Below are 13,040 nucleotides of genomic sequence, written 5' to 3' on the forward strand. Positions count from 1 at the left end.
CCTATTTATGTTTCATAGTTTCCCGGACATCAATTCTGAGTTCTTCATCATATACCTTTAGGGTCAAGGTACCTCCCTCAATGTCTATCATGCATCTACCTGTTTCTAAGAAAGGTCTTCCCAGAATCAGAGGTATCTCTTCATCTTCTGGCATTTCCAAAATTACAAAATCAACAGGAAAAACAAATTTATCAACTTTGACCAGAACATCCTCAACTACCCCAAAAGGTCTCTTCACTGAGTGGTCAGCAAATTGAAGTGTCATTCTGGTATCCTGAACATTTCCAATTCCCAGCTTCCTGTAAATAGACAGAGGCATAAGGCTAACACTAGCCCCCAAATCAATCAGCGCCCTTTTAAAAGACCTATCTCCAATGGTACACGGGATGGTCACAGAACCTCTATCTGGCTTCTTTACTGGAATCTTCATACCCTGCAAAATAGCACTACAAGTTTCAGTTAATATAACAGGGTCAGTGTCAGTGGTGCGCTTCTTGGAGATGATGTCTTTCATGAACTTCGCATAGATAGGCATCTGCTCGAGTGCCTCAGAGAATGGAATATTGATTTCTAGTTTCCTGAACAACTCCATGAATTTCTGAAAATTTTTCTCATCTTGCTTCTTCTTTTTGTTTCTTTGTGGGAATGGAAGCTTAATGATGGGTTTTGGTTCAGGTAGCTTTTCTTGCACCACCGGCAGTGTCACACTTTCTTCCTCAGTTGGTGTCTTGTTTTCTAAGATTTCCAGGTCCACTTCAAGCAATTGATCTTCTTCTTCATCCTTCTTCTTAAGATCTTCAACAGATTTCCCGCTTCTTGTTGTTACCGCACTCACATTATTGTGCTCCCTCGGATTTGTCACAGTTGCACTAGGTAATGCACCTGGTATTTGGGAATTTGTTATATGTTGTGCTATCTGACCCAATTGAATCTCCAGATTTTTAATGGATGCATTGGTGCTTTTCTGATTATTCCTGGTTTCCTCCTGAAATTGCATATTATGAGTTGCCATCTTCTCTATAGCAATCTCCCAATCCGCTTTCTTCGGTACCTGTTGCTGATAAGGTTGCTGTTGGTACGGTGGTTGTTGTTGTGGAGGTCCTTGGTTCTGAATATTACCCTGCTGATCTTTCCAAGAGAAATTAGGATGATTTTTCCACCCCGGATTATAAGTATTTGAGTAGGGATTATTCTGCCTCAAGTAATTTATAGCTTGCACTTGTTCTGCGGTTGCAACACAATGCATGGTAAAGTGTGGTCCACTACAAATCTCACAAATCATGGTCGGAACCGGTTGCACTTGAGCAACAGTCTGGGTACCTAAATTCATAGCTTTCAATCTTCTTTCAACCTCAGCAGCAACCTGGTCTTCCATTTTCACCACCTGATTTGCTAATTTCAAGTCAACTTTTCCCTCTGGCTGATTCACAGTACGGTCATATAATTCCAAATGCTCATTTGCTGCAATAGCTTCGATGATCTTTTTGATACCGGTTGCTGTTGAAAAATTAGATGAGCCACCAGCAGCTGTATCAATGAGTTGCTTAGTTTTCATTTTCAGCCCGTTTACAAAATTCTGCATTTGTTCAGTTTCATCCAGATTATGTGTAGGACATGCAACTAAACATCTCTTGAATCTTTTGTATGCATCTCCAAGTGTCTCTCCGTCTTTCTGTTTAAAATTCACAATGTCATACCTCTTACGGATATACACAGAAGCAGGAAAATATTCGTTCAAGAATGCTGTTTCCATTTGTTGCCAAGTAGTAATGCTTCCGGCGGGTAGGGAATAGAACCATTCCTCAGCGTCCTCAGATAACGTGAATGGGAACATGACCAATCTCTTTGCCTCTTCAGAATGCCCATCAATTTTTAATGATGTAGTCATAGTCAGAAACCTCTGCAGATGCTTGTTTGCATCCTCATTGATCTTTCCTGCAAAAGGTTTGCTTTCTAACTGGCGGATAGTTGAGGGATGTAACTGGAAGTGGGCAACATTAACAGGTTGGTTAACAATGGTCAACCGCACTGTTGGGTTATTCTGTCTGCCATAATCACCTAAAAGTCTTTCCGCTGGAGGTGGATCTGCAGCCATGTTTTCAGTATCTGGATGTGAATCTGTGTCTGACTCAGATTTTTCGGAGTGAACAGAAACTGGTGTGACAGGTGTGGCCGGTTCTTCGGTGTCAGAGTTGGCCAGTTTCTTTCTTCTCGCTTCTCTGAGCTTTTTGCGCAATGTTCTCTCTGGTTCTGCGTCAAAATGAAAATCAGCTGAGGCCTTACCTCGCATACACAGATTAGACAGAAGTTAGTTATAATGATAATAAAAATACAATTAACAATAAATAAAATTTTTGATGCAGAGCAACAAAATTCTAATTGAAAATAAATTAATAAACTCTACTATCTTTGGCAGTCCTCGGCAACGGCGCCAAAAACTTGATGGGAAAATAGCAAGTGTACTATTTTTCTCACTGTAGTAATAAAAGGGAATTTCCCCGTTTGTCGATCTCAAGGACTGCTTGACAATACAGAGTTTATAGATTGTTTCAATTAGACAAAAGCCTTTGGTTTTTGTGTGGTGAGTAATTATCCTACCAATTTCAAATAAAGAAAACAAGTAAAAAGGTTGAACGAGATACAAATGAGAGAAGATTGCTAGGGTTCGGTGAATGAATCTTCCTGTAACAGATATAATTTATGAAGACTTAGACAATATTCCTGTCAAATTAATTCCGGTCCTCAAGGGTATCTATTCCTAAGTCCTTAGTAATAGACCTTTGATTATGTAACCTAATTACTATGTCCATAAACAATTAGGTTCATACTCAAGCATTCACATATCAAGAATTACCGGTCAGATAGAAAATCCCTAGTCCTAGGTTATTTTTACTATCCAAAGTTCTTATCCAGGTCAATGAATAATTGCTGTCCAGCTTACACTATTCATATTAATCATCATTCGTTGGTCCGACGAATAAAGCACAAAGAACGGCGATAAGAACAAATTAATGGAAAAGAAGAAATAAGCAATACTTTCATAAACATCAAATCTGTCACATTCAGAATCAGGGTCACCCCCCTAGCAATGGGGGGTTTAGCTACTCATAATAAAAGTAAAAACAAAGATTAATATTGTTGTCATTACAGAATTTCGTGAGGAATCAATCTTCAATAGTCGGAAAACTCTTGAACATATGAATCCTTGGATATTCGTTGAGTCTCCAGCTCTCAAAACGCGTCTTTTCTCTCCAAAAATTGTCCAACCCCCGGAAAATCGTGGTCTGGCCTCTTAATAGCTCTTCAGTTGGATTTTTCCTGATTTTGTGCTCCATACGCGTATTGAGCTGTCCCATACGCGTATTGGCTGGTCTCAAACGCGTACTGCACGTACACAGCCTCTGATACGCGTATTGCCCAGACTGGTACGCGTATTGCCCAGACTGGTACGCGTATCACCAGAAGCTGGTCTTTTGGCTGAATTTTCCATCCCTCTGGTCATTTGCGTATGCTACGCGTACTGGGAAGGTCCATACGCGTATCATGTAAGGCCATACGCGTATGGACAGCAGGTTCTCCAAAAATTGGCTTTTTCTTCCGTTTTCTTGCTCGGGCTCGATTTGGCATCTTACATTTGATTTTCCCGAGCTTCCAAACTAGCTTTTTACCTGCTAACATACCAAAAAGCGTAAAATATCCTCAAGAAACTCATAAGTAACAACACACTTAATATTATAGAATTGAGCTTATATCTAATGAAAAATGCTTCAATTTACACAGTTTACCTGACTTATTTACGGTTAAATAGTGGACTGTCTAGCATAAATGGTGACTGATCAGTCATCATGTTTCTTCTTTCCTTTGGTGGTCACGACATTGACTTTAGAAAGACTCGTAGATTCTGATTTCTCCCTCTCCTTCGATTCCCCTCGATTCGAAGATGTTTCTGGATTTTCTTCAAAGAGAAGTCCTCAGCCGACTTGAAAGGTCTCAGGGATGTTTATTTTCACCGCTTTTATTTTATTCACGAGGACTTACAACTCATGCACTTGGGGAAGAATGAGCTTGCAGTCTATAAATTTAAAATCAAAATATTTAGAAATTAAAAACTTCTTCGTACCTCCCTCTTCGGCCTTGAACTTGAATTCGAGCGCTTTCCAGATTTCTGTTGCAGACAGATTATCCGCATAGAGGTCGTAGAGACGATCAGACAGTGTATTCAGAATATGTCCACAGCATAACAGTTCGTCCTCTACGTTTCTTGCGCTCTTTCTTGGCTTCTTCAGATTCATTTTCTGATGGTTCAGGAATTGGTGCTAAGTCAGGATCTAAGACATAGTGTACAAGCCGCCACTAACGTCTCTACGCCCACGCCCTCGGACCCGGTGGCTACACCGGCGAAGAGTTGTTCGGATGTGACATGTGGCATAATGTTTGAAACCACCACATATGTCAATGTGGCACCTTATCCTCTTTGACTCCTTTGGTAAGTTTAATGTTTCAATGTCTTTATAAATGCTTTTAATGTTAGCTCCACTTTCTATATGAGACTATTTACAATGTATTTATTATCATTAATTCAAAAGCTCAATTTTATCATATTGGAATATGCCCATGACATTTATTATTTATAATTTCCAAAAAAAATAGATGATGGGGTATGGGTTGAAATTTTCCTATAAACATGTTAAAATACTAAATGGTGTTAAATTCTGAATTACATGACATTTTTGCCATTTTATGAAAGAATAACTTGCCTCATTTAAAGTCTTCTCTACAAAGTGTGAGAAACAAGAAAATATGAATACTATTTGATGATTTTAAAATAGAAACTATCTATATAATTGACGCTCAATAAAAAGAGAGAGAAAAATAATGTTTCTCATCATATTGTTATATTTGTAAGAAAAATAGAATATTTTTTTATTTTTATCCTAAAATAGTATTATTTCCATCACTTTTTGTCAAGCTGGTAAATAAATATCACCATTCCCATCTTACAAATGAGAAGTCACAAATATGTAAACATATTTTAGTAAGCAAAATATAACATGGAATGCAAGTTTAATACTACTTTCCCACACATGCTACAATTTGAATGACACTGGGAATAACACTAAGAAGGCATGACTGAGTGAGTAATTGAGTAAAAATTACTTAACTATTGCAGTACTGGCACATTAAACTATTTGAGGTTTCTTTCTACAATGGCATGTTTCCAATCAAAAAATTGATCAGACGGGAAAATTTGATAACCCATTTCTAATTGGCAGCTCTATACAAATCTCTCCCTCTCTCTACATAGGACAATCATCAGATTTACTTAAACGAATCTATGACTTACATATATGCCCTACTAATACCTATTCCTAATCATATCTGGCTAGCTAACTATTCTACTATTTATTATACAAAAAAGTGGGAAATTCTTTATCAGAAGTGGGATCTTGGTTAGTCAGCATTCAGTAGTCACCTCCTATCACCACAGCATGTTGCACGTTTTAATTCCTCAAGTTTGTGCCACAAACATAGCATCTCCCTTGGACCTTGATAATGGGCAACCACATAACCATCCTTGCAACCCTCGTTATAAACTCTGCCCTCATTTTCGTATCGAACTTTTAGACCTTCCTTCTTCATTTCTGCGATCCAGATTCCCATTGCAACATCTTCTAATTTAAACATCTGCAAAACAGTTTTAGAATTGCCAAGTGTTCATGTATGCCTCCGATGCTTTTTGCATAAAATCTTTAGAGCCCCACTAGCATTTTTTACATTTTGAACAATTAAAGGATTTTACATACCTTCAAATGATTCTCTCTGTATTTCTTGTAGACTGCCTTTGCTATGTCATGTGAGATCACATAGCCGGGGCCATGTGCCCATGGAGGATAGCTTTCTTCGCTCCATTCCTTTACAATAAGTTAATGTTACATTAGTTGAAAATAATAAATAAAAAAGAGGAAATGCACAATAAAGTTTCATTCCAACAGTGTAGCAAATAAGCAGTTCATTCAGTCCAATCTCAGTAAATACTTTTTCACCTAGGGAGATTTCCATTTTCTGATAATAAGCATATGATAATTGATAAAAATGCATCAGCCCATGGCCCGCGACTGCAGAATCAAGTTTCAATCCAACCACAGGAAATAACATTAACTATAATAGATTCATCCAAAATCTATTTACAAGCAGGCTCAATCAACAAATATTGCATATACCATTAACTTTCAATCAGAAACTAATAATGTAAATGAAATGGAAGGAAGATTGTTCAAGTAAGAAAGGAGATCTCTACCTCTGTACTGATGTACCATTTGCTATCAGGATTTCGATGAGGCTGGGAATCAGAATTGATGAGTCCGTATAGCAAACCGTGAGCCACATTGATCCTCTGCAAAGAGCCTAGCACTTCATCTACACGAACAAATGCATCATCATCTGTCTTCATGATAAACTTTGCTGAAACAACCTGTGTCTGTTCAAAAGATAAAGTCAATGAGAGATGAATGATTTTCCAAGTCAAAGAAAAGACAAGACATTACCCCAAAAATGCAGATTGCTAAAGACTTCCAGGTGATGAGGCTGTAGTAGTCAACAAATGGCATCAACTGTATGTCTCCATACGTTTGTGCTTCTTTCCATAATTCTTCATTAACTATTTGGCTTTTATGCTGCATCAAATCAAACATGAGCTTTAATTCAGCAAAGTCCTTCATTTAACACTATTAACAGAGAATTCTACATATCAAAATATCATGTCTGTATAGATACTGAAAACAAAAGGCTCAAATGGAAACAAATATGTTAGCACATTTTGTTTATTGTTAATGAAACAAATTTCTAAGTTCCAAGACCACTAATTCAGAAAAGTACAAAGAAAAATCAATTTTATATTATGATATGATAGACGATCTTTCCCCAATTCTACTTATTTAGAATCAAGTGAGAAGATCACAAGTAACACCCACCAAACCAACAAAGAAGCGCACAGCCGTTGTATTTGATCTAACTGCATTATACTGCATCCAGGTTCTTCTAACAGACATCCTTCGCTTAAAATTGTTGGCTGTAGAGAAAACACCAATGAAGAGATCCAACGGTGCCTGTGCAGATACAGGACTTGATTTCAATAGCTCCAGATCAACAATATGCTCTGAATCCTCTGATGTAGGCAGACCACTTGCAAGAATGGATGCTAATTTTAGGTCCCCTGAAATTCTTATCTCACTTACAAGCCATGGCTCCAAGGTCTGAATCATAACCAGCAAAATTAGTCAGCATATTTAAACACACTTATTCAATAATATTAAAAAATGAAAAGCAAGAGAGAAAGAAAGTACTTCACGGAAAGCAAATGAAGATATGTGTTTTCCATCAACTGTCATCTGGATTCCCTCTGATCCCACCCTAATAGTTGCGACAAATGGGTAACCTTGCTTAAAAGGAAAATATTTTCTCTTAATTGATTGCTCTTCAGCAGCTGATATTTGTCTTGAAGTGTGGGAATGCATGCCGCCTATGTAAAGTTGGCTAATATTCTTGCCTACAATCTTATTGCACTGTTCCAGCTCATCAACTGGCATATAAAACAGCAATAAATAAAGGAAGTTAAAAGTAGTGTAAATGCACTTTATGGCATATACAACATCTGGATCAGCAAAAAGTTAACAAATTAAGTTTTAGCACTACAAACTATATAGAAGAGGAACGGTGATTATGAATATTGATAGAAAAATAATTAGATTAAAAGGTAGAAAAGACTCAAATCTGTTGCAACTGCGAGTTAATTGGCTAATAAAACTAAGCAGAAGGGCCTTTTTGTTATAGAACAAATACTCTTCGGCCATCATTGAACTCAAATATATTAAAATTTGATTTCAGAATCATTAGAGGAACCTTGACATCAATTATGATTTATTTCAGAATCATAAGAGGAAACTTTGGATTCAATTATGATGAACATGAATTCCTATGGATATTAATGAGAGTATTTTTCACCTTTCTTAACCTCTTCAGAATCAGGGGATGGACAACGCTCCTCTTCACCCCAATCATGAGCTAATGTCCAGGTGTTTTGGACAATTACTGGATCTTCAGTGATTTGATCACCATGAAGCCTAACATTGTAGTGCAAGATAACTGGAGGATCAGGCTCCCCAGGGATTGGTTCTCCAGTCAAGTCTATCCGAAAATTACCTAGAATACCATTTGGAGTGCCAATTACAGTAATGGAAGAACCCTGTGTCAGACCACAAGGTACTTGCAGTCTGTAGCTACTATTACCAAGTTCAGAATAATTCATTTTATTAAGAAAATGGGGACACTGTTTCTCTTTTGCTCTTGAACTATCATTTGCATGACCTTGCTTTTGCTCTTCAACTGAAGAAACAAGACTATTCCATGCATTGGCAGCTTCCTTGATAGCGTCTGCTGCACTAGGTAAACCCTGAACATGACCAATTAAGTGTTTCAAGTGGTTCCATGTTTGCAGAGTTTGTTGTTCTTTTTTGGAAAAGCTGTTCTTGGCAAAGAGGCTAGATACTAAAATGTCCGCAGAAATAACTTGAGAACTACCATCTGGATTTTGAATAGCAGTCGGAATCACCGGATTTATCCATTCTAGAGGATTAGTACCATTATTAGAGACAGGTATGATCAAATAACCTTCACTAATAGGATTTTTCATGACCCCATATCGCAGAATCATAAGCATAAAAAGTGTAAACGATGAGGCAATCAGAACTCCTCCATACAATTTCTTCATCTTGATGCTCCTATGAATGAAGCAATATCCCTACGACTTTATGGTACTTGATCATGAGAATGTCAAACTACAACCAAATTGATCATTGTCTTTCAGACAACTTCTTATAATAATTGTGGAGAGAGAAATGGTAGAATAGAAACAGATAAGGAACACAAATATTGTAAAAGTTCTTATTAGATATATGGAAGCATGTGTAGTGAAACTTTGCTAGATAGCTATGCGAGATTCACTTATTTTTTCATGTCTGTTCTCAATCTGAAACCAAGTACCAACTACCAGCCTTTAGAAGCATGTTTGTATACTGAGACATCACCTTGAAAATCATATCAAAAGCAAATCAAATGTAGCAAGCACGCTGAACCTGTATACAAAACAATAAGTTTACACAATTATATCTTTATATATGCAGCAGATGGGGATAAAATAACTCAAACACGGAGCTCTGTCAATAAGATTAATCCAAACCAAAAGCAAGTTTTTGATCTTTTATACCTTAAAGAAACTTATCACCTTTTTGTAAGGATACTACAAAAAGAATAGAATGGAAACACTACAAATCATTACTAACTAGATTTAAAGCAAAAGATGAACGACTTTCTACCGAACAAATCTTGTAATATGTATAGTACATATGGTATTATTTGTATCATGTTCAAGTGTCTCAAAATTTTTTACAAGTGATTTACATTACACATACCAAAGCATCTAGGAGTCTGTTATGATTTTGTTACAGGTTCTTACATTCTGTTACAATCAGTTAATGGCCATAATTGATTTAACGTAATTCTACTATTTATGTTTTCAGCAAAGCTTGTGTTTTGGATCTTATCAATAGCATTGAGTATCTCTAAGTGGGTAATCCAAGTAAAATACAAGAATTGTATATTCATGTAAACTCTCTACAGTGTTAAAAGAAATTAGATTAAGATTATAGTTATGAAAAAAAGAAGCTCCAAGACTGAACAACAACAATAATTCTTAGTGCTCATCTTCTTCCCTGCTCTTGTTGAAATCGGTTTCAGGCCATAATTAAATCCACTAACATATCATGTTTGATTTTGTTCAGTTTTCAGTTTTGTGTGCATATACTAATTTCCTGAATTGGTTTCAGACCATAATTAATTCCACCAATATATGAATAGTAACCAAATTCAAACACCATCTCAAAAAATGTTGAATTATTTACACTGCCATGAGGCAATATGAATCATAACTTCTTTCAAACTTAAAATTTATCATGGCTTTAGGAATTTATTATTTGCTAATATCATGAAGATATTAGTATTTTCTAAACATTTTTCTGTTGTTAGTCAATCCCCTCACCAGCATTCTAGTGAAGCCAATTCAAATAAAGTTTTCTAGCAATAAATGTTGACCAGTCAATACCCTACCTAAGCAAACAACCACCATTTGGTCAACATAGCACTACGGTAATTCATATTTAGAAACGTTAACATATACAAAAAAATAATACTAATAACTAGAACTAAAAAAAAAAGTGAAAATGAAAATATTTAATAGAACAAAGATAAACTGACTAATAATTTGACGACACTTAAATCACAGAAAAAGTTCAATTAAATTCAATTGTAATCTCAAATAATACATTAATTAGAATCACAAAACCCTACTGCAATCAACTATTATCAATTTAAACTCAGATCTTACTATGTTCATCGCTTCACCTTTTTACAAATTAAGCATTAAATTTAGAAATGCATATACAAAAGAAAATACTTATTTATATATTTTTATGGATAAATATATAATAAAAATATAGTAAACGCGTTAATCTATGAGCTTCTTCCTAAAGTAGTCGATCTCCAAATCAAATGCCAAAGCAGAAAAAGTATGAATCATTACAAAATCGAATCATGAACTTGAGAACAAAATCATGAACAAAAATTAGCATTAAACTAAAACAGTTATATAAAATTGAAGTTAATTTCAGGAAGAATTAAAGTGTACATACAAGCAAGCATCTGAAAGAAAAGCAAGTAAAAGCGGAGTCAAATGGAGCAAAAGAAGTGAAAAATCAGAAATAAATTGGAAGAAATTAGAAAGAATCGAGCAGGGAGAGTGTGAAAAGGAAGTAGAATCGCAATGTAAAGCATTGAAAGAGAAAGCGAGTGAGAGAATCGTTTTACCTTCTGAGGTTTTCTTGTGAAAATGGCGGAAAATGCAGAGAGAGAAAGTGAAGTGAGAGAGAGAGAGAGAGAGAGAGAGGGAAATATAATAATAATTTGTGCTGGTGTTATTTCTTTGTTTTAGAAGTTTGAAGTTTCTTTCTGATTTTGTGTCTTTTTAATTTCTTCTCTGTTCAAACTTAATACGTGTAGTATGAATGATTGACAGAGAAATAAAAATTAAAAAAAATATATGAATATATTAAAAAAAGAGTCGGTATTGAAAAGTAAAAACACAAGACATTCGGACACCTTTTCTTCGGGGTTATTAGATTTTTTTAGTTTGAAATGGAAGGTAAATATGTAAATAAATATTTGTAAGCAAAAACAAAAATTGCTAAGTCAAGTTAACGAGTCTTTGGGAAATATTATTATATAAAATAAGTATTTTTACAATTAAAATATTTTAATATTATTTAATTTTTTAATATCTAAAATAGAAATAATAAACTTTTTAAAGAGGGTTTAAAGAATTGTGCATATTAATTGATTATGACTTTTAAAAATATTGATCTTGGCTTTTAAATATGAATTTCTTAAATTTTGGAAATAAATTACAAACTTAATGGATTATTTTTTTTGTTATATTTTAGAATTGATATTATGTGTATTAATTTTCTTTGTTCTTGACCTGGTCCATTTACTCTTGGAGTATTCGTAATGTCCCAAACACAGCCGAAGACACCTTGTTTTCCTTGGTGGAATCTAGAAACCAAATCCCTTGGTTTTGCCTAACTGAACATTTTTCTTAATTCTTACGCGTTTAACTAATATATTCCCTTAATCAAATTAAATGGAAATTCCTATTACAAACTGAAATTATAAGTTAAAACACGTAAAACTTCTTAATACTTTAGGTTGATTTTTATAATATATAAAATTTCATATTTTATCATATGAATTTCTTTAAAAATTCAATAAATAAAACATTAGTATGTTTCTAAAATGGGTCTGTTTGATTAATATTTTGAAAAACTATTTTCATATAATTATAGGTTTAAACAATAAGTTTGTGAATTTGGCATGATCATAGAATAGGTCGTACATTAATAACTAACTAATTAATAAAGTAGCAGGCTAAGAGCCGGTTTGTCACGTTATTACCAAAGTAGCCTTATCTTTTACCAAAAGTTAATTTTTAATTCAAAATCTTTGTTTTTCCTATCAGGTGAAATGTAACTTTCTTATTAAATTATTTTTAGAGAAAAAAAAAATTAACTTGCAATCATCCAACGGTCAATCCCCGTTCATATTTCGAAGAAACACATAATTGAAAAATGGCAAACGTTGTTTATAAGTTACTAACTAAATACAATGAATAGCCTTTCTATTTATAACATTGTTGAATTTTTTATATTGAGTTAGGCAACAGAAATTTGTTGGTAGCTTTCATTAATTAATTATTGTATATGTGTAGTGTAGTTTAGGTAGATGGTTTCATATGAAGCAAAGCATTGCCATGTGTTATTGACATCTCACCAAAGAATAAGAATGACATTGTTGGTTGTATGGCAGGCTTGAAGCAAATGAAAAAAAGGTAGTTGTGTTATGGGTGTCAAAAGATAAATTTGTTTTCAATTTTCATCGATCCATATTTGTTTAAATGGTCCACCTTGTATCTTGTCACTTAGTACTTTTTATGTAACACTAATGTAATTAGGATATTTCTTTTTGAGGGTCACTATCATTTGGTCTAAGAAAATATCAAACTTTTTTATGGACTTATTAGAGGTGGGAATAGACGAGACATATTATTGACACAAGTTGCAATTTAGTTAACAAGAAAACTTAATTTAATATATACATACTTTTTATAGGTTTAGAAGATGACCCTTTTAAATAAGTATGAATATTATTTTTATGTTATTATTAGTTTATATTTTAAAAAGTATATTATTATTTTAAATTTTGTATTTTTAATTAAACTATAAATTTGTTTAAAATTTTTGTTGAAAGAGTTGAACAAACTTAGATCAAATAATCGAAAAGAATTGGAATTGTGAAAGCTTCAATGATCTCGTACTTAGTGTTTTATCTAAATGAAGTAAGAGTAAGTCTTGCAGTATTAAGCTTATGTGCACTCA

At 34.3% G+C, this 13,040-nt stretch overlaps 1 protein-coding gene across 1 annotated transcript; it reads right to left on the reverse strand.

Annotated features, from left to right (window-relative positions):
* Positions 1–5,131: 5,131 nt before the first annotated feature.
* LOC127119506 (beta-1,3-galactosyltransferase GALT1) lies at positions 5,132–11,086 on the reverse strand. The gene is made up of 8 exons (XM_051049745.1): positions 10,918–11,086; positions 8,002–9,131; positions 7,344–7,579; positions 6,972–7,253; positions 6,546–6,674; positions 6,299–6,478; positions 5,805–5,912; positions 5,132–5,685 (listed from the first exon to the last, which is right to left on the reverse strand). Exons 2-8 carry the CDS (start codon positions 8,765–8,767, stop codon positions 5,470–5,472), a joined length of 1,917 nt encoding a protein of 638 aa, XP_050905702.1. The 5' UTR covers positions 8,768–9,131; positions 10,918–11,086; the 3' UTR covers positions 5,132–5,469.
* Between the last annotated feature and the right edge of the window lie 1,954 nt (positions 11,087–13,040).

Source organism: Lathyrus oleraceus, chromosome 2 (genome assembly GCF_024323335.1).
Source record: "Lathyrus oleraceus cultivar Zhongwan6 chromosome 2, CAAS_Psat_ZW6_1.0, whole genome shotgun sequence".
Classification (NCBI taxonomy): domain Eukaryota; kingdom Viridiplantae; phylum Streptophyta; class Magnoliopsida; order Fabales; family Fabaceae; genus Lathyrus; species Lathyrus oleraceus.